The sequence below is a fragment of the Aythya fuligula genome, chromosome 3 (assembly GCF_009819795.1).
Source record: "Aythya fuligula isolate bAytFul2 chromosome 3, bAytFul2.pri, whole genome shotgun sequence".
Taxonomy (NCBI): domain Eukaryota; kingdom Metazoa; phylum Chordata; class Aves; order Anseriformes; family Anatidae; genus Aythya; species Aythya fuligula.
Window position 1 is genome coordinate 8,947,329 of NC_045561.1, and position 26,543 is coordinate 8,973,871.

Below are 26,543 nucleotides of genomic sequence, written 5' to 3' on the forward strand. Positions count from 1 at the left end.
GCTCACGTAAATTTGGATGCCTATTATCCCATCTTAATTAGGCAATTTCACAGAGCCAAACAAGTATACTAACCATACTGAATTTCAGTATTATGTATCAAAAAAGCACCCCAAATTAACAAGGCTTCAGTTGTCTCCCCTGAAAAACACTAAAAAGTTTTAACTCAAGCTCACCAAAGTTGTAAACACACTGAGGGCAAGATCTTCCAACATAGCCTTAGAAATCAGAGACATGGTTACAAGCATTTCCCACAGTATAGTACAAGTTTAATTGTGCAAAAATACAGTCATTACGATTTCAGCTTTGTTGTTAACTGACCACAGTTACAGTGATGTACATGTACTGAAACTGGTACTGTAATCGGAGCAAATACACCATAATTGGTGCTGAGACATGAGCAGAGGTTCAGTACATTTAGATACTGTTCTGAAATTATTTAGATAACCAGTATTTAACTACCATATGTAAAGACAATCAAAGAAAAGACATCTAAAGTGAAAGCTAGTAGCAGATTAATGAAATTTAAGGTTATACTAACTGTAAAGGACACATAATATGGCTTAGAGAGATTTCCCCAGTGATGGCCAAGAATCAGCCTGCAATATGGCAGGTATGAAGTGTAGCTCCTCTTCATTCCAGTATACGTTGTGTTTCAGCAAAACTAAAGACTTCCTACTGTCACTATTAGTTTCAAACACAGGAAGACAAAGCATTACAAAGCTTTAAAATTGTGTTTCAAACTGACAGTCTAATGGTGTTGGAAAAAAAATAACTAAGAAATTTCTATTTTTAATAAGTCCTACTGCAGCTGACACACAATATAATCCCAGAGCTCAACCATTCGGCTTCACCACTTCATAAAACAAAAATATCTCAAAATACACCCAAAAGGAATGGTATTGCTGAATCCCCTCAGCCCTGTTAAAATCTTCCTATAGCACCTACATCACTGAGAAAAAAGTCATTTTCAAAGCAATTCCTCTCCTTGTACATTTAAATTTTAATTTAACTGGATTAGACACTTAATTTTATTCAGTGCAGCTACTTTTTGGTCTTAACAAATCTATTTGCTTCTTTCACAAGTGTTTCGACATCTTCATTATCCTTGTCTTCTGAACTTGGTTCCCAATCAGAATCTTCATCAGTAGGTTCACACTCCTCTTCCTCATCATCTATGAAGCTGTCATTAAGATCGTATTCATTTGGTTCACCATCATTGTCACTGTCTTCCTCCAAAGCCCTTTTTCCTGTAGGGACAGAAAAGTAGTGATACATTCATGAATCACAAATGTAGAAATAAAAAGACCATCCAGAGACCATCTAGTTAACCTATCTCTAAAAGGGAAAGAATCCACTAAAGCACCTATTCTGACAATTTTTGGTTAGATTTTCAAAACTCTCATGAAACATTTTACCACCTCTCTCTGACACCTACTGCAGTGCTTATCTACCTAGAAAGCTTTCCCTAGTGGCTTAAATCCACGCTTCTATTCACAGTGAAGCCAGAAGTTTATTACTTGTCTCTTTGCAGTAAGTTTTATTTCACATTTCTCTCCTTCCCCCCCCCCCCCTTTTTCTGTCATGCTTCCTTTCTGATCTTTGATGTTCTTTTCTGGAATTCAAGTGCTTTTCACAATGTTACAGCCCAAACAGAGCTCCAGGTAAGGCACTGACCATTCTGGGCAGACACAAGGTACTATGTGCTTAACCTACAATCATCTGGTTAATTAAAAAAAAAAAAAAAAAAAAAATCAATGCTATGAACACTTCTCATAGCTACATTTCACAAAATATTGAAAAAGAATATTAAGATACCGTGTATTACAGCCCATGGCCTGTTTCTGCAGAACTACTTAAAAGCTAAGAAATGATGTAGCTGATTACCCTTTATTGCACAAAATCCAGTATGTTACAAATTATATTTAAATTCTCTCTCCAATTTACAGTGATTTAACATCCCTACTCTGTCCCCTCCAGGGCACAGACTGCAAGTCCTCCCGTCCGCATACTGTGTGCAAGTCTAATGTCCATCCTCTGCTCCCTGTGCCACATTATCAGACACAATACTCATCTGTTGTCTCTAACCGTAATTCTTTGAGAGCTGTCACAGAACCAGGCTGTTTTCATACAACTGTAAGCAGAGACCACATTTTATACTACCACTTTGAAACCAGTATCAGGCCTCCTAACTCCCAAACCGGAGTTTAAGTTGATTAGCACAGAGCTTCCTGGCTTCTCTCTCTAGTCTCTATGATCACACCCATTATTCATGATTTTCAAGAGCCACGTATACCCTGAGATTAGATCCCAGGGTGTGCAAGTTTCTAAGTACTATTTAACTTCTGTTTATCTTGAAATAAAAACACCCTTTGTCACTGGTATTAATAGTATCAGATTTACCTTCTAAGCAAAAGACAACAAAAAAAGAATACACATTGCAGACTACTTCTATATACAACCAATACATCTTTCTTGACTGTGTCTGACTATTGCTAGATGGCTATTTTGCCCCTACATTATTCATTCATAAACAGAGAAGCTGTTTTATACTCTAATTCTCTAAGAATCTTACATGGCTTTGATTTCCTGTTGTTTCCCGAGGCTCTTGTGACAGAAAATCTGCTAGACCACTCACCACTTAAATTCTCAGCTTGGATCTACACTGGATAGTTTGTGCTTCCTTACTGAACAAGGGTTAAGGAAATGCCAAACACTGAACAATTCTTTTCCAAGCTGAATGCAGCCTGCCTGTTTCCCAGTTCACTTAGCATGTTTTCTGATACAGTCTTTTTACCTTCTATCTATCTTCAAAAGTTACCATTTGGTAGTGCAGTTGCCTTCAGCCTTCATACTATTTCACAATACTCTGTATCGGCAGGAATCTAAGACTAATAAACCTCTCTTTAAAAGGAATGGATGCTGCTCGTGTCACATTCCTAAGCTTTTTTTGGGCAGCTTGCCTTGCAGTATTTCTTTAATTGTTCAAATATGTCGGCAAATTCACCCATTTAAACCAATTCTGCTATTTGGAGCACTGATTTGGCAGCAGCTTTGTACGGACACTACCATGGCAGTAGTGCATTCTCCTTTTATTTATCAGCAGCTGTGAACTTTCAACAAATTTATTCCCACTGCCTCCTGATTTTGATAGACATGCTTATTAACATGTTCTACAACCTTACACTATCTCCTTTTTCTTACGTGTGCACAATTTCTCATTAACCACAATGCAGTAATATGCCAATCATGTTATTCTGCCCTTAAGTCATATCCCTGAGTAAAACCATATTAATTCCTCCTCTCAGCCTCTGTATGTTTTCCTTTATCTTGTGTAGAGGTGACCTGTCAACAATCTCATGAAGATAATTTGTCTGTTGTCATTCTGTCAATTTTTGTCATTATCTGTCATATGAAGTTATAGATACATATTTTTCTTCAGCCGTAGACCCCAGTCCAGATCAATTTTTATATCAGCCATAAGTATTTCTTAGCAATCTGAGGTCAAAGCCTCAGGTCCTCAAGCTGTGTGCATGTGGTGATCAAAAGAGAACACCAGTATCTCGCGTAGTCAGATCCTATCCTCTATCAGTTGCATTTTTCACTAGTGGGAACATGAGTATTCCAGAATTACGTTATCATCTGATTAACATTTTATGATCTCCAGCAATTCTCATCCAAGGATTCCTAAAGCATTTACAGCATTAGCCAAGTCTCTCAAAGATGCACTATTTTATGGGTAAATTGTGTTATAGAGACACTAAACGACCTCCTAGAATAACGTCAGGTCCAGGTGTGACAGCCACAGACAGAAGTCCAGAAAAAATCCATGGCTAAAATTTACGTTCTTTGAATGATTGACTGTGCATAACCTAGCAGAAAATCCTGGAAATGCCAACTGGCCATGTGAGCTGCAATCCACTATAATGCTTGCTGGTTTATTGTCTGTCAGTCTTCAGATGAAATTAATCACTTCCATGTTCACCCATACCAGCAGAATTTCTTATAGGAATCCCAGCCTTACAGAATGAATCGTCTAAGAAGGGGGAAAAGATCATAACAAAGACGCTATATATGGCAAGAACAAAATCCCTCTTTTCACACTATACTTACAAAAATAAGCCCAAGACCTACTTAGCAAAGAAAAGCCATTCTTCATTTTCACAGCGCTGCGGATGGTATTTTACAATGGAGTTGGAAATAATGAATATTTTGCCACAATTCCTATCAAAATATGCTCCTACGTTTTTAGGAAAACAGCAAAATACATACCGTATTTTTCCTCCCTGTATGTCAATGCTTTTAGATTTTTGTAGTGAATAATGCATTTCTTTCCCTATCTTCGCACTCCACCTCTTTCTGTTACAGTTTAATTCAGCCCTATAGCCCCCAAAGCAGCTCATGAAACACAATCCTGCCTTTTCTCTGATACCACATTTATAAAGATGACCTTGAAACTTTCTCTTAAAGTTTGTCTCCATGAGGAGACAAGCTTAGTGATCACCCCTCAAAAAAAAAAAAAAAAAAAGCTATAACTGGAAGTTATCTGCTTAGCTTGCTGGAAAAACTAGGAAAGAGTACAGGAGAATTCTGCACGATCCACAGCAATAGCATGTCATTCCTCTAGGTACTGTCAATTTAGTAGTAACGATTTAGTGACAGCACCAACTTTTTTTTTTAGTATCTTCTCAATTTCTCCCTTCTTCCGTAGACTTGGATTATATCTCACAGCATAGATCTCATTCCCTACAAGCAATTTGCAATCCCTTTGGTAGCAATTAGCCTAAAGACATTAAAAACTAAACATGTCAAATGTCACATAGTCAGTATCCTTTCTTCATGTCTGCTGGAATTTAAACATATTTGCATGGAAATTAATTCTGCTGTGCTCAACAGTGCAGTAGTGCCACACAGCATGGAATAAAGGTTAACGGAGCCCTGTCTGTCTGCGTGACCCTGCATGGCTTAATGTAGCTGCATCAGATAAGAGCTTACTGAGCCTAACCTTTTAAAAGCTTTGCCCTAAAGAGAACTAAGCAAGCCAGTCAGTAAGACTTTGGGGGAAAAAAGTCAGCATTAAGAGCAGTATTTTAATTAGTAAATTCCCTTTTGCTTCCTGTGCAGAGAATATGACTTTTTCCTGGTTCTTATTTATCACCAAGAGTTGATTTTCACTTCCATGTTCAAGTTTCATGAGTTTATAAGATAACTCTTCTCTATATATAGCCATTCTTGACTGGCCACCTGCTGGGAGACGTGCACACGGTATCTACCATTCATGTAAAGAAAGTGAAGAGTGAATATCATTAGACTTTCAGACTGCTCTTCAAAGCTCACTTTTAAATTATTTTAGAAAGCTTCACACATGGAAGCTGAGACAAAAGAAGTCTGGAAACAGACCTGAAAGATTTAAAAACCTGGAGTCTGTACATCTGCAACACATGAATTACCATTGTTGACAGCAACAAAGCAAGCTAGGCGCACTGCTGGCAAACAGAAGGTATGTTTGGATAGAGTATTATAGTTTACATTATAAAGAGAGCCTGTGCTACTACATAATCCCCACTGAAGACTTGAAACTGAAGAAAGAAGGATACATATGTAGTCTACAGCAAAAGCGGCCCCCAACCCAAAGGCATTAACCTTCTTCTACACTTCAGCCCTAACAAGACAATATCTCACTTGAAACAGATACCACAGAGTACATGCAAGAATAGCTCATTAGCACATGCACTGATATTATGTGGTAGTTAAAGGCCAGCGCAACAGAAGGAATATATAAAGGTTTGAAAAGCAATTGCTCTTTACAATATCTTATCTAACTGTATATCAAGTATCAGGTCCTTTTATCCTATTACAATCCTTGTATGTATGGAAAGAGCATACAGTTCAGCCATGTCTTTTTCAAAGGTGAAACATCATTTTGATTTCCTGTCTGCTTCCAGAGAAGTACAGGTACGCTCATCAAGGTAGCTTAGCACAAACTGAATTTCAGCACTACCATTTATAAAAAAGCAAGCAGGGTTTTACTAAAGTGAAATAATAGTTTTTTCCTCAGGTAAGTATTATCATCCGCAGGACTTCTAAATGCCCCAAAAAACAAAGTATGGTAGACATGGATGCACCCATTCGCACAATTAGAACATACTAACCATTCTTTGAAGTTCGCTGTCGGGTTCGTCTTCCAGTTCCTAAAGAAATAAAAGTTACTAGTGAGGACAGAGTACAATCTAGTAGCAGTGTCATTCATGCAGACTGTTACAATAAGCAACTAATCTATTAAAACGAACACTGTAATGAATATGCAGTGCTCACAAGAGCCCCCCCCCCCAAAAAAAAAAACACAACTATTCTGTATTGAATGATTACTGATTCACCAAATTAACTTTTTCTTGCAATTATAAACCATTCCCTCCCCAGAACAATCTCATTAAGACTTGTATTATTAAACAAAAAATTCAAGTGCTTCAAAGTATTTAAGCATTTTACACCATTGCTTCAATAAATGTAATTTCTCCTTACTAATGTCATAATTCCAACTGTTTAAGTAAACTATATTATCATTACACGTCTGTAACTGTTCTGCCATGAATTCTTCTTTATTGCATTGGGATTTCACATGGAAAAAAACCTCCAAGTCCAATACTCAAAAAAAAAAAAGTACAAAAATTCAAATTTCTATTTGAATTCTTTAAGAACACTCAAAATATAAACAGAATATATTTTTCAACAAGTATAATTACTGAAATAGGAAAGACTAGTACAGTTCAGAATAAGGAATCAAATGCAGTTTTAATTACATTAAAGAAAGGATGCATTCTTGCTATTTTTACTTTAGTAAAAATTTTTAGAAATTGTGTTATCCCTGAAGTTCCTATCAAAATAAAAATACAAAGCAAGAATGAAATTTCAAGATATAACACTCTTTGCAGCTGAAGTATTTCCATGTACATATTTTGCAACTGGGACAGGAGAAAACAAGAGAAAAGCTGTGAAAATAGTTTATTGCACTATCCATTATAAATGTTGAACATTTCAATAGTACCTATGCATATTTCCAGTTTTCATTCTCATACTACAGATCTGAACAGAGGGGAGAGATCTGGTAATATCACAGTATACCATGTTTCATTTCCATTAAAACCCATTACATTTGTGAAAATATCCAGATGCCACATGGTGTTGGTTTTTCCCCCAATATCTAAGATACAAGACCATACAAACCATGTCAATTCTGACCTATCTTGTCTCAATTCAGTCAATAAACACTTGAAAAAGTGAGCGCAGGGCTGAAGTGGCCAAGCAGCCTTCCTTATCGCAGACAATGAGAAGACCTCAAGCTTATGAACAGCAAGAGTGCAATGTAATGTAGGGTAAGTTGCAAATGGTGTTTCTCATTTACAGTATCTTGCAGTATTGTAATCCAAAATTTTTGTATCCGTTGCTGGTTTGTTCCCCCACATACACGCACTTTGAATTCTATTGAACAAGGAGTGATATTACCTGGAGGTGCAGTGTGCTTGTATTCCAGCTTATGCTGTGGATTCTTCCTGCAAATAAAACAGCAAAAGCATGATACGTCACTGGAGGCCCAGAGGTCCCTGGTATTTTATGCATATAGTCATAGATCAGAAAGCAATGAACACTGTGAAATGAGAAATTAACTCATCGGCAAATTAAACAGTCTGGGAAAATTGCAGCATTTGGAAAGAACTGATTGTCTTGAAGAACCACATGGGAAGGCCACAGGAAGAATTTCTCCTTTCTACAGTATGCTGCTGCAATCCAGTAAGTTCCATAGTAACTTTGCATTGTCTTCTATAGAAACAATACCATCAGAGCAATGAAAGAAAATCCGAAGCCAACACGCTCTTGGACCTCCAAAACATGCTCCCCTCATTCAAACTGTGACTAACACAGGTAATCAACATGCACCAATTTAATTTGTCCCTCCCACACCTCTCACAAAACATTTATCCAATGTTGGATAAAATAAATTAGCTTAGTTTAACTTGCATTGTGCTTACCTTGTTAGCATACTACAGGACTTTCTCAGGACTGCATGCTAAAATACTTTCAACTATTGCTCTGAAAATGTAGACATTTCTAACTTTTTAAGAAAACCAGTTCAGTTATGTTATTTTCTGCTTGTGAAAATAAATGGCAATTAAAGACCACTATTCCAAAATGACACTCCCTTTGGCATTCCCTGAAACTTGAAATGAATTTATACAACTGCAGTGTGCATATATTTTACAAAATACCTTTGCCACAGACTGCCTTGTAAAACCATTTGCTTGTGTTTTACTCTTCAGAAGAACAGAATAAAGTTACTCTTCGGTTTAAAAGAAAAGAAAAAAATCTTGGTTTTGTCACTGCTTGTGACAAATTCAGAAACTAAAACCAGATTTATAATTCTAGATGTACTGCCAACCTGAAGTGTATTATGTACACATTGATATTTATCTGAAAAATGGAAATATCGCTTCCTACAAAATAAATGGTGCAGAAAAAAATGCCTATTTCAATGTTTTATTACTATCATCAGTATCAGACCATTCAATCCTAAATCAAGACATCATGTTTAGATCATTCTCTCAATTATGCTCACTTCAAATAGAAGCCAATAGATAAAGGCAACAAAAAATATATGAAAACTCTTCAAACTTCATCTGTTGGTTAGTTTAAAGAATCAGTACTGTTTCATGGATACCTCATATTCTTTACCCCAAAAGAATTAAATACAGATCAAGAAGTCATTAAGTTACTTAGAGCACAGAGGTTGCCTGTTCTGTGTTTTGTTTTTGGCTAAGTAACCACCGCACTGTTGAAAAGCACACTGGTAATTTCATTACTGGCATAAACTCAGATTTCTTATCCTACAATAAGAAAGAGAAACTTTTTTTTTCCCCTGCATTAGCTAAATATAGTATTGCTTTAAAAAAAAAACTACCCTCCTTCTGTTATTTTTCATAAAGGCACTCTCTAGTATTATCATGATCATGCTTTCTAGAAGAGATAGTAGAAAATATTCAGACATGATCTCTATTAAGAGCAGCTGTACATTTCAGTATGCTCTCCTAAACGTGCTATTTCCTCGGAATATAGGCTTTTTTCCCTTGTGTCAACTACACAGTAGCCATTAAGATTCAGACTGAATATTAAGAACAATTTCTTCACAAGGAGGGTGGTCAAACAGTGAATCAGGCTTCCTAGAGAGGTGGTTGGTGCCCCAAGCCTGTCAGTGTTCAAGAGACATTTGGATAACGCCCTGAACAACACGCTTTAACTTTTAGCTAGCCCTGAAGGGGTCAGGCAGTTGGACTCAATGATCTTTGCAGGTCCGTTCCAACCTCATTGCTCTAAGATCTACTAAATAAAGGTGTAACATGTAGACAGTAAAGAAAAGAATATAGTAAAGCTATATTTTTCAGAAAATCAACAGTGCTTAGAAGAAAGTGCAACACAGCAAACCATAAACTGGATTTTATTGCTACTACCTGAATTATGCCTTCTATCAAACACTTATTAAAATAAAATAGAGCTTTTGTATAGTCTCTACATGCTTTATCGAAATGTAAACTAAAAATTACAGATCATGAAAAGAATGTAGGAATAAATTGTTTTTGTAAAAGAATGGTTAGCTATACAATGAGAAGTGAAAAGAGTCAATTTCTATGCTACTGAATACTTTACAGAAGTCAACAATTCCTGTTTGCTAGGTTGAAATCACTAGCAAATATTTTGGAAATATTTTGCTGTTTTGAAAGTAGCAGTCTATCCACAGTAAACTTTGGAAAGCAGCAAGAATTAAGAAGAGCCCTAATAATATACTACACTCCAGAGTTAACATCAAGAATTACTCGTTACTCTAGCATCACTAACTCCAGGGGAGAACAGTCTTACTCTATAAAGTAAGGAAAACCATTTACTTACTGCTTCTTACCTATAACAAGCGGTTCCATACGGACATTCAGGACGGTTATCATCATTACCTTCAGTTAAAGTATCTGTTTCATGATAATCATCATCGTTAGGGTGACTGAACTGCTGAAAGTGAATGGGATTCTTCCTGCAAAAGATGAATACGTTTATTGAGAACTGCCTGTTCTGCTTAAACATGACAAGTGGAAATAAGAATGGCATTATTGAATAAGTGGCAACTCGTTTTTCTATCATTACATAAATAGGAACTTTTTATGTTAATAGGAACTGTTTAACTGTATGCAGATCCACTTTCAGGATAACAGAAGTTATTTTTTGTCTCAGCACATGCTCCACAAGTTAAAATGGAAATTTTCCTATTTGCCTTCAGTTTTTAACTTTCAGAACTCCAACACACGCACAATCTACTGAAGTAATCACGCAGCACGAATCTTGCTCAGTGGCTGACTTGCAAAGTCATGACTCCCTGGGGAGCTACAGAAGCTTTATAAAAACCACTACTGAAGCCTCAACTTGATTCAGAAGGGCCAATGTATGGCAACTGCGGAAATGAAGAGACTGCACACTTGGGAGATTGTGTATAGCTTCAGTCAATCTGTCTCAACCACTATTTCTGTTGCATATGCAAGTTATTACTCACTTGAACACCACCACGCTTCTCATGTCCACTGGACAGTACATTGACCATGTTGTCAAGACTGCCTTGGCTACGACAACTTTTTTTCGAGGTATCCAATTATAATCTGAGCAATAAGGACAGGAACTTGTATGGTTCAGACATAAGGGCTCTGCACATAGACTGAGTCACAACAATGTAAGCAGCGAGAGCACATCCTTTTGTTCTACAACACTTCCATGGTTGAATCCACAAACAGCAAGCAGTGAATACACACAGATCACTGAAAGAACATTTTCACTGCTTCTAGTCAACAGATTTGTATGCACACCATACAAGACAAGGCAGCTATAAATGCCACTTAGAGAACAGTCAGCTCTGTAAGTTTTTTTAAAGTGATGTTAAAAAGAACACAGAAAAACAAGTGACTTCAGGAGAAATTCATGTAACAGCCCAGAACACACCACAAAAAAATATGAAGTTAACATACTGTTACCACAAGAAAATCAACTTTTTCCCTATGTTTTATTTTATGAACACTTTTTCCAAGCATAACTTTTAAAAGCAGGGAACATGCGATTTTAATAAATGATTTTCCAAAAGACTTCCACAAACACTTCAGTGACTTACCATACTAACTCCCCAAGTATATAGTCTTCAACATGTTTGTGCAAATGATAAAAGTGAACTGCTTGCCTCAGGCAAGATGAACAACAACTTTAAATTGCAGGATAATTACTGTTTTAATTTATATTTGTTACAGCTGCATTTATAGACAAAGCCAGGGAAAAAGCTAGCTGCATCTAGAGCTTCCCAACTGTTCACAAGTATTTTTTTCTTTAAATTCACAAATACCTGCTACAAACTTCATATGGAACAGCTGATGTTCATTTCAGCATTTCAACTACCACCGTAAGAAAAGAAAAAATTGTTTTGTTACAGCTTTTGCAAAGTGATTAGTTAAGCATTGTGAGCTTTACTAGCCATTCAGGCCTCCTTCTAGGCATTTGAATAAGATTAGAAATTTAGCATCAATACTTTTGGACCCCATTTGCCTGGTATCTTTCACTCAAGGAACACAAAAAGCAAACTAAACTCTTCAACAAAATAATTATGAAAAAATACAGCATCCCTTGGATATGTTCACATAGGTGACAGTTTTCTCATCTTTTCCTGTTAATTTCTGCAACCTACAGGATAAGTAAATACTGTTTCACTAGAAATCATTGCAAGGTTGCATTTACTTGCCACTTATTCCAGCATGAGTTCTCAGGAAATGTCACTTCTTATACCAAATTCAGGCCTTACGGAGCTGGCTGCTCATTTTTTTTCCCATTTAAAAATAACTGAGATGAAACCAAATTGTTTTACTTGCTCTCATTTCTAAATGCACACAGCTAAATTAATAGCAAAATTTGCAGGAACTTGAAGTCATTTGAGACATAATTAATCTCCTCAAGGGAATATGGAAGCAACAAATGTTCTGTGAAATATTTTTTTTTCCTAGAGTAAGATACACATTTTGTTGCATTCACTGAGAAAAGAAGGCCTAATAGCTACCACTTAGACAAACTATTGTATTTTAGGAGATGCATATTTCCTTTAAAATTTTTTCTTCAAAACCTGCTTGAGCAACAAAATTATTATTTTGCTCCTTATTAAAACCAATCCAAACAAACCCCAAAAGAATAAGGGAAGAGGGAGGAAGAAAAATGAAGGGGTTTGTATGTACATCCCACTTACTAAATCCTTAGGCTTACGATTCTTCGGGGCAGCGGATGATGTTCCACAAATTTTGTGTTACCTGTGGAGCATCTTAAACATGCTGTACTTCAGATGCTCAGGATTAGTACAAACGTCATCTTTTATCTTACCTTTACCTGGATAACTTGTGCTTATTCCACTCCTATGTGTTGTCCAATGATATCTAGCAAAACAAATATAAGCAGAGATGTGCATAGCTTGTATAAAGTCAGCGTCCCATCTCGCAAAAATCTAGAGCTTACATGCACATCTCTTCCCTTTTATTAAGGGTTCCGCTTGTTTTGAATTTTTAGGCAGTAGATATTTAGCCTGTTGTAATATTCAGATATTACAACTAAATATGCTACAACTTGAGTTGCGCTCCTATAACTGCTCCCTCAACTTACGCTTCGATTTTGGATAACAGTTTAGAGAAAGGCCTGCTGTACACTGGGAGTGGTAGCACTATGTCAAAGCAAGACCAGCAAGTAGGCAGGACACAACGGCCAGGAAATGCTGAAGGCCACAAAGCTCTCATCACCTGCAGCTCGCTGCCTCCTGCAGCCATCACCCTTGTCTACTGATTGTCTGGCAGCCTCTCTGGAATCCAGTAGCTTACGGAAACGGCAGAGAAAAACTTCCAAGCTGGAAGGTACAAATACATCAGCCTAACCAGAAAGCTTTTGGAGTGAATCCAACAGCAGGCAGGTTGCTGAGGCATATATGCTGCCTAAAAGCATATTTTAAGAATAGTTATGACAGATTTGCATTCTCATAAACATAGTCATGTTAGCACAGCCCACAATTGCTGCCATTTTGCTACGCTTCACAGGAGCTCTGAAGTTGCAATGCAGAAAACCATGCAAGTAGAGATGCCGAGAACCAATGAAATTGTCTCGAGCACAAGTGGAGTATTGCTCAGTGAAATATTTAGGACAGCTTTTCATCTGTGCAACTACCAAAAGTAACTTAAAAGTTCTTCTGAAAGTCAGAAGATGGAGTTTCTCACATACCTCACTTTTAATAATCACAGAGGCACCATTCACATAGGACACACCTACGGTTTATTTTCTCAGCTACTACAGAAACTGGTAGAAAAGATGTAATAGATTGCCAGCACTAGTTATAAAGCCATAGAATTCAAGCTTGAAGTTATGCCACAATGGTGCACATGTACTGTTTTTCAGTTCCAAATTGCAAGTTCTATTAGAAAACAGGATTCAAAAAAGAGAAATACAAGTTTTCAGCTGCCGTATTTACAAGTTTAAGGTGAAAGGAAAAATAGCAAGTTCATAAACAAAGAGCAAAATATTTGAAACAATGCACATACAAACATGAAGGTTTATTGTGCCCTGCTTTGACAGCTATGGGAAAAATTTACACACATTTAGTCACAACACTGTAGTGCAAACAAGTAAATGAACAAAAATATGGAGAATTGTGGGTTATAGTTTCAGTGATGAAGGTCTACCACACACCTTCAAAGCAACCCTTCAAAAGGGGGGTTGGCTTTGGATATCTTTTACTTGTTTGTTTTACATTCCTCCTTCTTCCAAGATCAGAAAAGCAAGCAACAGACAGGAAAACAAATAAAAGTATTCAAAAAGCTAGCCACTTGATAACAAATATGGTTTGGTACAACGTACACAGAGCACTTCGCCTCCTGGCGGTCATAGCAGTTTGTTGCAGCTTGGTAAAGCTTCAGGCTATCTTAGAAGCAGAATCCAATACTGAAATATGATGACAAAAACAATCTATGGAATGGGACGTGGATAGCAAGCTCAATTCTTTCAAAAGCATTGTTTCCAAATCCATAAATTAGTAAACTGAGCCACAGGTTCAAAACTATTTCCAAGATGTTTGTATTTGTTAGAGAAATTAATAAAATTAATAGAGCTAACATTCAACCCCTTCAGATTGGGCTGTTTTACTATGCACTTACCAAAAGGTGCTCTTAACAGGAGTTTATAAAATAAAGACAAACTCTGAAGAGCACTTAAGTCTATGAATAAACAACATTTTACGAATAACAAACATAGCTGACTGGAAGTCCTCAGGCTTTGCAAATACTCTTGAGAGGGTTAGTGGTTTGGGTTTTTTTTGTTTGTTTGTTTTAAAACAAATTTACTTCAGCCAGAAAATACTTCAAGAAAATGCCACAATTACCAAAACAACACTCATGTATGCACGTGCAGATTCCTATTCCACCCAACTTTAACGAAAATTTCCTTTCTTAAACGTTAGGAATCATTTAGGATATCCGAGCATTAAATCTGCTTAACCCCCATACAGGGGAAATCTAGCCTGAGAGGAATTAAAAGTAGCTTGGGCAAACTAAATGATGCATTGGTATTATTGGATCAGCTTAATTGTCTACCATTTTCATTACATTCATTAAAGGCAAAAATGGAGGTACATGAAAAAGATGCATGAAAACTGGAAATTTGACATGACTTAATGCCGCAGATTTAAGCTTTTGATTTACAGAGTTAGCTGCACATTGAGCATATACAACAATACATTTACTTATGCTAGTCACTGGTCTTCCTACTCTTCAAGCCCCCTGAAAATCACTGGGCCCACTGACTGTTTCCTGGATTAGCCTCATCTTTTGCACTTTTGATTTATGTGGTTTTATCTAGAGCTCAAAGTTGCCTTTTACAACAGTTCTGGCCGTTGGTCTGGCCTCTAAACCACCACTAGGTTTGACTTAGCAAAACATGGCACTCCAAATCTTTTCCAGGCAGAAGAAATTAGCAGGAGTGCATACACTAAGTGCTGATGGTTTGGAATTCCCCTGGAACATTTGTATCACACAGAAGATTTGTACGACGGGTCTTTCATCATGAATTGCGTGTTAGACACAGAAGAAAAAAAGATTTCCACTTGAAATACACCAAAGAAGCTGACCAGGTAGGGGTTGAGAAGGAGCATGCAAGTAAGCTTATTGTATTCCCAGGGAAGAAGTAGAAACTGAACAAGAAAACCTGACTGGCACAGTTATAATAAAAATAATTTTTGATTACCTGGGGACGATAGACAGTATTTTAAACAGTCAAACCATAAAACATGCAATTACTTCAATAAATACAACTCTCTCCTGTAAAAGTTTCATCTGCTAATAAAATAAGTCTGCAGGTCTATGTTGGCCACTGCAGCCATTTACATCTCTTTTCCCTTCTGGTACCTGTGCTTGTCTAGTACGTGCAGGTTTGTTGATTTATTTTCTTTTTAAAACTGACCTCTGGTTTTTTTTTTGTTTGTTTTTTTTTTTTTTTTTTTTATTTCCTATAACACTTTGTTTTGCAATTTGCTTTAGTACTTCATACCTCCTTAGGGTTTTACTAGCAGTTAATAAGACCTCCTGTCTCCTCCTTTTATACTTCTAAAGCTGTATTTACACCATTTGTTTCTTATCAGTCCCATGCTTACCGAAAGATTTATTTTTTTCCAAATCAAACCTTGCAATAACTCTCTCATTTTCTCTTCCACAGCTAATAAGTTACTTTTTAATAATATGCTAACTTAAGCTAGTTTTGTTTTACCTGTAACAGCCTGTTCCATACATGCAAGGTGTCCTCTTACGCTTGATCTGTTTGGAGCTTTCTGAAGCATCTACACTTCTGGTTGTATCAGAAATTTCAGTCTCGTAATCCAGATCTCCATCAGGCTCATGAGTCCCTTCCTGGGCACCAAAATATTGGGAAGTCCTGCCCCAGAGAGCTTGTTGGCTTGTAGAACCAGTGATCTGTTCTTTGTTTTCTGATTCCTCAATTCTATTTGTTTTATTGGAGATCTGACCTGTTGTTTTAGACCGTTTACTATGCAGCTGCCTATCATTTTTCTCCATAGTACTTCCAGTTTTTTTTGTTTCAGTCTTGCCATTTCCTTCCATGTTTCCCATGGTACTCTCAAGAGGAAATCCAGATGCATTCTGTGGAACAAGGTTACATTTTGAACGACCTGAAAATTTACGCTATTCAGAATTAAAAGCATTAAGGTCAAACTCTATCCCATGTTGTCATTCCAGTTTGCAAAATCTTCTTCTCCACTTTTCATAGTCAAAAAAAAAAAAGCTGCTACACACAGCTGCCAAATGAAAGACTTAAGTTAAAAACAAACACAATATACAGAAAAACTTATCCTAGAACTTCCATCCTCAGCTGTGGTTCTCTCAAAACATACATACATAAGCACCACCCTTATCACCTCAATCTGCGAACAGTCTAAGCATTTTAGTTTAAATTAACTCTAGATTAAAAGTACTGCTCCTTAAAAATGAATGTGGGTTATAGACATGAGGATATAGTAATCTAGAACATTCCTGTACGAGAATCAATTTTATTGAAGTGCCAGAATATATTAGAGATATATATACAGATTAATGTTATTTTTTAATGTGTATGAGACATATATGGAAATCAATACATACACACCTTGAGCTTAATCCTTCCCCTAAAATATCTGAAACACTTCAGCTCATGACTTCAAAATAATAAAAAAAAAAAAACTTGTCAGGCACAGATATCAGTTTTGACAAATACTGCATTCTAAATTAAAATATGTATATATAACACTGAAAGTAAAAGACACACTTACTTCAAATAAAGAATAGGAGGAGAAATATCCAAGACAAAAAACAATGCCCCAGTAACCAAAACATTATCTGGAAGCACACCTCTATTGAAGGCTGAGCTACTTTGATACACTACGGAACTATTCAAAGATTGATCATCTCTATAGTTCCTTCTCTGAAGTTCCAGCTCCAGTAAACATACTTAACTTACACTGATGTGTTTGGCAGGGACTGAAAGTCAGCTGGTAGTTTTCTATGTGATCTTGACCCTATCCATGCAAATCTGACAATGTGTAAACCACAACTGAAGCCAATTATATATGAACAGCAACGTGTTTAAGAAAGGACAAATTCAGCATTAATATCAAATAGTCCTGACTGTTGTGTATTTAGTGAGTCAACTCAGGGACAAAGATGACTTTTATGAGTCTCCCAAACCAAATGCTCAAACAACTGCATTTCAGGAAATAAGCCTTCAGGTGCAAAACGACACTTTTTCTACCTTGCCGCACCCACTAGTGACTTCTCACTACTATGTACTTTACTCTCCTTAGATATATAGAGGAAAATGAACCGACGCTATCAGAGTTCTTATGATGATTCATTAAAAACTGTCTGTAATCATGGAAAAAACAAACAGCATTACTTGCACTCGTTAGAACGTGTCTATGACTGCACTGCCATCTGGTGGATGGCTGGCACTGTGAGTGAGTTAGGATTTGTTTCACTTGCCCTGCAGCAAATTTCCCTCAATCAGCTGAGACAGCAGAAGGGTGATTTTGGTTTTGATAATGAAATGTAAATGTTTCAGTTTTCTATGACTTATTCGTGCAAGTAATGATTATTTTTCCTACAAAGCTCAGAAGGCAGTTTCTTACACTATGCTTCAGATAAAGATTATTTATAAAATTTTGTAGTTTGCAAGCCATACGTAATTTTCTCCTATTAAATAAAACAATTATATAGTCACTCACCACATAATTTGACAAAGAAAACAGCACTGCAGCTAGTACAAATGTTCCTTGCCAACAGAGCTCACCATTCAGAAGACTTTTTCAGATTAAGAGATCCTGTTATATTAAAGCTACCTTGACAGGTAAGCTCAAACTCTCCACAAGTAGATCATTTCATTAACCTTAAGATTAAAATAACAACAACACACCACAGGTGTTTTTGTTGGTGTCAGAACTGATGAAGCATACAAATGAATAGCATTCTATCAGATCCTACAACAGATCCAGGCAATCCTAGAGCTAGAGGCTACGAACTCCAGGCTGTTCACGTAAAAACCAGTAAAACCCTTAGTTTGTTCTCACCAGAAGGTGTTTTGAGGATCATTATCAATGACAAACATCTTTTCATTATTAGCAGTGTACTATCAGTAAGTATGTAACTGCCCATAAACGCAGGTTTACTTTGAAGACATACAGCCTCATTAACCAGTCTGTAGGACTGAAGCCTGTTTGCTCATGACCACAGACCATTCTGGATTTCATATGACTTTCTTTCCTTTTTTTGATTCCTGTTGAAATAGCATAAAAACACTCTGCCACCTTTCTAAAAAATTTAGCAGTTGATGAGGCTTGTATCATAATTTTCTGGCCATAAAACTTGACCAATTAGAATGGCACCACTTCGGGGAAAAAGTCCACAGCTGCGCTTCATCAGTGTCATACAATCACCTACCCCTGAAAAGGGTTCTCCACAAAAAGAAACCAAACTCCAAGCCACAATTACCATGGCTAGCAGACCAGTACTTTGGCCCATGCCCCTCAGGCCTCCTGCTGTAAAGCAGAAAGTCTGGGATTTCCATGGAACATGCACAGCCTCAATTCCAGGTTCCAAGAAGGAAGCGCAGAAAAACACTTGTTACAAAGTCCCCGAAGGCATCCAGCATCCTTGCAACAGAGCTGTCCAATGAACTGGCATTTCAAAGACAACTGTTAAACACAACAAATCACAAGCAGAACACATAATTAACATTGTAAACCCAACATTACACTATGACATTGCCAACTAGGTTCTGATTTTTGAAATACAGGTTTTCCTGTGAGCAAAAAGTTACCTCAGATGAAGGAGAGGACAAACAGCTCCTTTCCTCTTTGTCATCTTCTCCATCTATCAAATTATCTGTAATTTCAGAAGCTAATCTTTTTCTCTGCAGCATGTTTACATCTGATTTTAGTGATTCCATGTTGCTTTCTCTCCTTTCTTGGTGTTTTATCTTCCTAGTACCTAAAAAAAAAAAAAAAAAAAAAAAAAAGTTACTTTTGGAACACAACTTCTACAATGAAATCCTGATTGCAATAAAAATCTAAACTTAGATGTAAGTAGAACACCAGGCAAAAAGTACGAGGAATAGCAGCAGTTGCGTATGCACTGTTTCCACAATTTTTTCACTTCCTGTACTCCCGGTACTCCTTAATTCCGCTTACAGGAGTAAAAACTACTTCTTAGATTGAAAAAAAAATTTCAGAGAAAATTTGTTGGAGAAAAAAGGGGGCAAAGGATATTCTGGACTATCAGTATGACTGACAATTAACTTGATCAGCTCCTGTTGTGCAAGTGGTAAACAAAACATCCTAGGACTTTTTACTACAGACCTTTCATATTAAGTATCGCTTCAGATTACCAGCTTATACAAGAAAATTATGACATAGTAAAATCAAGGTATGCCTACTTGCCTAGAGAATCACATCATGCTTTATTATTTCAGCGACCAGTAACTGACAGAGAAAGCGAATGTTGTGCCTCTCTTTGGAACGCTTCATATCCTAGAAAACTATGAGGTCTCTGTGCTGAAGTATCTTTCGCATATACAGCCAGGAAAAAGCTAGGGTCATGGTCCCATTTTTGTTACGTTTCCATCTGCTGCATAATGCGTTCAGAAAGAAGAAACTGATATTAGGAGAACCTAAACTAGAAAGGAATAAATTGGTCACTTGAATGTGGAGAAGACCAGGAATTAACAATACAGAAGCTATCTAGAATTTACACCCTTTGCAAAACATGAACATTTTATAGTAAAGGACTCCACCAGAATACCACATTGTCAGCTGTCCAAAGAGAGTATTATCTGGCACAGACAAGAAAAAAACAACCAACGACCACAACAAAAAAATAATTATTGTTAAAAAAACACTACCAGGGGGAAAAAAAATAAAAATCAGAAAGAGCCCTGTTGCGTCTCCTCTGTCATTTATCATATGGACAACATAATTAAGTTTCTGAAGTCTCTGTCTCTTGCCAGGCACAGAACATGGAAAAATGAAGTAATGAATTAATATTTTCTACCACCACAATTATCATTTAAGAAAATGAGATCAAAGCGCATCAACGTGTAGTGGCATGCAAACCTACCTCCTTTCATTGCAGGCTTAGAAACTCTCTGAACCAGGAGGTCACCTTCCAGCATCCAAGATGGAAGCACTCTCTTCCTCTGAATAGATTTTGACTGTTCATTTTCATCATCATCACAAGGAGGAACCTGAAACATTATTTACTGTTTAGCTCCTTTTACTAGGTACAAAAGAGGAGATAAAAACTAGAACACAAGTTTGTACATGATTACGTCCTTCACACGCAGCCTGGATTACTACAGTAAGGGCTGACATTTATTGGACTTGCTTATTACCTGCTGTACAGTGATGTTGCCCAATGTATCCCTTTTAGCACCATGATGATGGATATACAACAGAAGCTTTAAGAAAAATACACTGTACAGAGCCAGTGGGATTATCAGACTTTCTGCAGGCCATTTTTACTCAATAACAATAAAAACAACAAACAATGCTAGCTTTGAAAACACTGTTTTGCTGGACGAAATGCTGACTGCCAGGGAAAAACATAAGGGCTGTTTACTTGTGCATTTGTTAGGATTTTGACACCACCACGCCACTGCAGATGTATGATTCAAATGAAACAGGCTGCTAGTACACTTACAGCCCGTACAAGGCATCTGCAGTCTAACTATAGTATCTCCAGATATAAATTTCAGAGTCTTTTACCCTGGCTGGAAGAAGAGCCATTTGTTACCCTGGGCCTTCAAACATACTTACAGGCAGTTAGTGATACAGAGACCAGAATTTAAGACTGTTTTACAGTACTATGTTCAGCTCTAATATCATTATGCCAAAACGTTCATGTAGAAATAGCTACATGATTTTTGTTGCCATAACATAATTATCAAAAACAATATAAATTTATTCACTTTTCAGGAAAAAAAAAAGAATTAAGAAAACACCTTTGCTTCATTTTCAACACATGCTTGCAAATATTTAAAAAATTAAGGACCCACCAGAAGCGTAGAATTGGAGTCGTTTTGTCTTATTTTTGCAATTCCCTGCATCTCAGAGGTGGAACACGATGGCTGTACTAATGACAAACTACAAGACATCTCAACAGGATGAACACTTGCTACTGCTTCTGCATCAACCTCTGGATTGTTTCTGACAAAACAAAGTAATTTTGTTGAACAAACTCATCATGAATATGAACACGTACTTTTAACTTGAACAGAGGCTGATCTAAATTTTACCATTAATATGACTTCTAAATAGAATCTAACATACTCTTGCATCAACTAACAAAGGAAATCAAGATAGCTTCTTGTTTAACTTCCATTGAAAGAACTTTGAACCAACAATTTTCCAATCATTGCTGATCCTTACTGTAGCGTTTCTGTTGACTGAGTATCTAATTTGTAATAGTCAATGCCATGATAAAACTTTGGTGAGGTTGAAGTTACAGCTTAGAATTTGTTTTACTATAAATCAATTGCTTATATTAGCTCCCCCCAAACATGAATTGCTATATGCTTCTTACAAAATAAGAAACATCACAGATTTTTTTTGTACAAATTACCTCTATTTACTTCTCACTTCCATCTTTGAATTCAAAAAAGGTATTTGAGTTTACAGACGTAACAACACAAATTCTGTGACCAGTTTCATGCTGCATTTAAGACATTTGCCATTGGTCATATATTAGAAAAAAATGGTTTGCTGCGTGCTAAAGTTAAGCAACGTTTACATTACTGAAAACCATAATATTTCATTTCAAGAGAAATTTAACTCATCCTCAAATTTAATACTTCAAAGAATTTACTGAGTGGAGGAACACTAAAAACAAATCCGAAACCCCACATTTCTAGCACCGAGACTGTCTGTCAATTTACCTCCTAGACTTCATGGTTTCTGGGTGTAACCATTTAGACCTTAAGTGAGAAAGATTTTACTTAATGGTAAGAAAAAGCTATTAGTGAGAACAGCGTCATTTTTTTAATGTATTGATACCTTACTGTGCTCTCCACAGGATGAGCAGAAATAACCTTGAAAATGTATTTGTCAACCAGTAGGGAAAAGCTATCACCAAATTTCAATGAGTGCCATTCATGTGCTTCCAACGGCAGAAGACGACCATTCTCAGCAGACTGATAAAAGCATGGATTTACATGAATCTGTGAGATAGAAAGAACGATCAGCGTTTTTTAAGATCAAAAAAGCATGTATGTATGTTTAGCATATATACAAAAAGCATGTACAGTATGTTTAGGTAACTCCCTCCCACAGTTCTGCCACGTACAACAAATCCCTTATGCCACAGTAATAGCTACAGCAATGCTGCAATGTTGAAACATTACAGACAAAAATAGGCAGATACACTAGTTACCACTAACTAGTTCAAATAGTTCTGCTTTTTTTTTTTGGTTTTGTTTTTAGATACCTACAATTGATTCCTAAAGTTTCAATCCAAGATGATGAGCACAACACCACAAAAAAAAAAAAAAAAAAAAAGATCATATGAACTGGTGTTTTGTCTATTACTTTTCAAGTTTACCTGCACCACAGGTAAGCAAGCTGCTGGCAGGTTTCCCCTAGAGGAGAGGGCCACAGATCAAGTTTGTAGGGCTACCACTATATGGATTAGAGAACAACAATATGAACTGCCATTTAAATGCAAATCCTACAAAGAAATCACAGAGAAAAAGCCATGGACTGAAGTGAGGCCCAGATCTGAGAACCACCAACCACAGCACAAATAACAGGCTTGTGGTACCAAAGCAGCTCCATTCAGCCCTCCCAGCACTGATGAGCAAAATAGTCACTCATCTGTACAAAACAGAAATGGCTGCAATCACATCTCATACCTCAGTATACTCTATGCACAACATCCAAATCAACTGCAGCTACATAAAGATTTGACAAGTCAATTATTGTACCAACATTTCAATTTTTAAAAAAGAAAAAGTCTTGATTAGGTTTATTACAACTGAGTTGATTTGCAAGAAGGACATGTTCTTTGATCAAGACACAGAAATCGTAAATTCAGAGAGATTTCTGAAGGACAGAGAGAGGCAGTCAGCATAGAGAATGGATCCCTGTCTCAGAACTGTAAACAGGACTACATAGTAATGATCAAATCTCTGCAGTGTTTTGTTTTCTTTTAATTCACCCAACAACTATTCTGCAAGAGAAAGTCAGTAACGTTACCTAGAGACGGAATGACACGGTAATGGGAAAACAAGGACTATGAAAAGAGAGCAAGGTGAACTGAATGCTGTTCTCAGACGAAGCTAACATCATAGGAAAATCTAAAATTGTATAATTATAGGTTGGCTCTATACACATAGTAGGAGAGATTTAAGTTACCGGTTTGATGCGAACCTGGCCATCCACCACTTCCAATATGGCATGTTTTCGGGATACCCGCTTATCTGTAATCTGAAAAGGAGAGAACTGCTGTGAGAACCATGTACTTCAAAGTCTACATAGATTCCTTTTGCATCAACATGAGCAAGTTCCCAGACCTAACTGAGCACAGTTTTAACAGGATTCACTTTTTATATGTTCCATTGCTCCAGACTGTTTTAAAACAGTGATGAAATCAGTGCAGCTTCCCAAAATTTGACTCTCTACTAAAAGCTGGATAACAACATTAAGATTCAATTTCTGTAATCAGAAGCCTACAGAATCCAGCACTTCTTAGCAAGTTCCCACCAAAGGCAACAAATGTGCAGCTCTGAAGTGAGACCATTTACTCACTCAGGTGCTTGAAGCTGCTTTTAAAAGCTTCAGTTCAGATGTACCAGATCTGAACTGCTTTTCAACAGAGAAAACACTGAAATTGCACTCTCTTTTCTTAGAATATTTCAGCTTTCCACTAGTCAATTCATTAACGGGGGGGGGGGGGGGGCGGCTAATTACTGTTCTATTCCACCACAGGACCACTTAAGAGTCATTGTTCTCCCTTTCACAGCGTTTTGCATTACACAGAAGGCACAAGCTGCCGAGCTGAACTTTTCATTTCAACATAAAGAGAAACACAAGAGGTCAAACTTGTCCCCAAACAGATCCTTTCAGGTGCCTCTCAAGAAATTTCAGTTCTGTTTGCTCCCTCCACCCTTTCCACAGGCAACGGAGCTGTCAGCGCACTTGAATAAAGCACCAGCGAGTGTAAACCCGTGGCACCAGTTTGTGCTCCTCTAAACTTACACTTTTGGCTGTCCAAACACGTTCTGTCTGGAAACTGTTTAAAACCAAAAAAGCAAAAGTCATTTCTAAGGAAATTATCAACTAATTTTGAGAAATAAGAGTCTATGGCACAAAGAAAATCTTAACAAGTTAGGAAAAAGGCAATCACTTTTCAGACTACAATCTCTAACAAGCATATTTAAACAATAGTCAAACAGCTATTCACGTAGATAAACACAATAAAAAGCATGTAAAGTCAACATCTCTGTGTTCTGTAACTTAATAGCCCTGAACATGATGATTACATACACAAATAGTTTTACCTATTAGACCATGCAGACCCATGATGAACATCCTGTAGCTACATACATTTATGCCACATAAAAGTTTTGCCTGATCTTTAAATAACTTTCAAAGTACGCTTTAGAACCATTAGCATTAAGTAACAGTTCCCTCTTGGTTCTTCAAATGTGAGGAGTGAACCAGTAGCTTTTAACTGAAATTCTTGTTATTCTCCACTTCCAGAAAGTTTGCTGACTTAGAAAAGCCAGCTAAAACTACAGACCCAAAAACTATCGCAGTAATTTTACCACCAGGTCATTCAGAAAAATGTAATACTTGACCACATTTTGAATAAGGAAGAAAAGTTCCAAAGAGCAAACTGCCATTGCAAGAGATAATCATTTTGTTATGGATCTGACAGATGAGGCAGCACAAAAAACAGCTATATTGCAACTACCTACACATTTTATTCTCTTAGAGCCTTTGACCCAACATTTTTAACAATCCCTAGACGTACAAACTTTAGCTAGTCACAAGAACACACTGCGGGATGCCAGCATCAAAAAAAGGTAAGAAAAAGGTAAGAAAGGTCCAGGTAAGAAAAAGCACAAGACCTGAAGTCTTCATCTGAGATATCTGCTTACTCCACAGTCTTTCACTTTTGCCTCCAGGCAGAATATGGAGAAGATATAGTAGATATTAAATCTGCAATGGCCACGTAATTCTGTTTGTCAGCACTAACACACAGAAGTATTACATCTCCATCATCCACACCATGGGGAGCTGCTGGTTTTGTGACTTGCCAAAGGCCAGGGCTGCTTATACAGCAGCAAGAGCGTCCACCACAGGCAGTCACACTCCTGCTCCAAAAAGCACTTAAAGAGCACAGCAGGTTGGGGCTTCTGTTTAGAAAAGGCTATAAACTGCAACAGATTTAAGAAGGATTTTATGTAAATAATGTAAACTAATTAAATAACGTGAAGTGATTTACTTAGTGATATGGTTTAGTGGAGGACTTGTTAGTGTTAGGTCAGAGGTTGGACTCGATGATCTTGAGGTCTCTTCCAACCTAGAAATTCTGTGATTTTGCGATTTGGTAGAGTTCAGATCCACTCAAAACTATCAACCATAACTCTGTTGTCATGACAGAAACTACTGAAGAAAAGGCTGCGAGGACCTTTTCCTACCCTACTGTGCTAGAAATAAGCTGAGACACTTTTCTTCTTTTTCAGGTGCTTGTGAAAACTTGAGTCAAGTTTCTATATGTCAACTAACTCCACAGAAAACAAAGTGCAAGCACTTGAGAAGCAGCCCGGCTGAGCACAGACCCAGCATCCCATAGCGCGATGTTTTGATGTAATGGATACAACATTTCGGGCAGCGCACCCGGACCCAAGTGGCAATACCCAGCTTTACAGATTCACAAGGCACCTGCCCCTGAGAAGCCCCTGGGGCTGCAGAAGCGACCCTGTGACTGACACCCCATTATACCCCCACGGAGCCCCTGAGCAGTTACCCCAGCACCCCAGTCCCTTACCATTAAACCCCCCAACCGAGCCCTTCTCCCTGGCAGCCTCCCTCCCCCGTACAAACGAGGGCTCTACCCTGGGTTTTCCCTACCCCAGCCCGCAGCCGGGGGCCCCATTTCAGCCCCAGCTGTAACATTTCCCCTCAGGTACGAGCCCAGGGCGCTGCTACCAGCGCTCAGCGCCTCGGCCCCCCAGCAACAACCCCAAGCGGGGCAAGGCTGCGCCCGCTGGGGGCTGCTTCCCTCAGCTCCCCTCCGCCTCCCTCGCCCCCTCACTTACTCCTAGCAAGGGGCCGCGTCCCAGCAGCGTCTCCCCGGGCGGCAGCGGCACGGGGCAGCCCCCATCGGCCGGCGCCAGCCTCACGGCCGCCATGGCGGGCGCC

General features: G+C 37.7%; 1 protein-coding gene across 1 annotated transcript; it reads right to left on the reverse strand.

The window, feature by feature from the left end:
• Positions 1–253: 253 nt before the first annotated feature.
• APLF (aprataxin and PNKP like factor) lies at positions 254–26,543 on the reverse strand. The gene is made up of 11 exons (XM_032185314.1): positions 26,441–26,543; positions 23,529–23,600; positions 22,173–22,336; positions 21,176–21,326; positions 20,239–20,365; positions 18,944–19,113; positions 15,848–16,236; positions 9,945–10,070; positions 7,502–7,548; positions 6,151–6,189; positions 254–1,248 (listed from the first exon to the last, which is right to left on the reverse strand). The coding sequence occupies exons 1-11, from the start codon at positions 26,531–26,533 to the stop codon at positions 1,043–1,045; spliced, it is 1,584 nt and encodes a 527-aa protein (XP_032041205.1). The 5' UTR covers positions 26,534–26,543; the 3' UTR covers positions 254–1,042.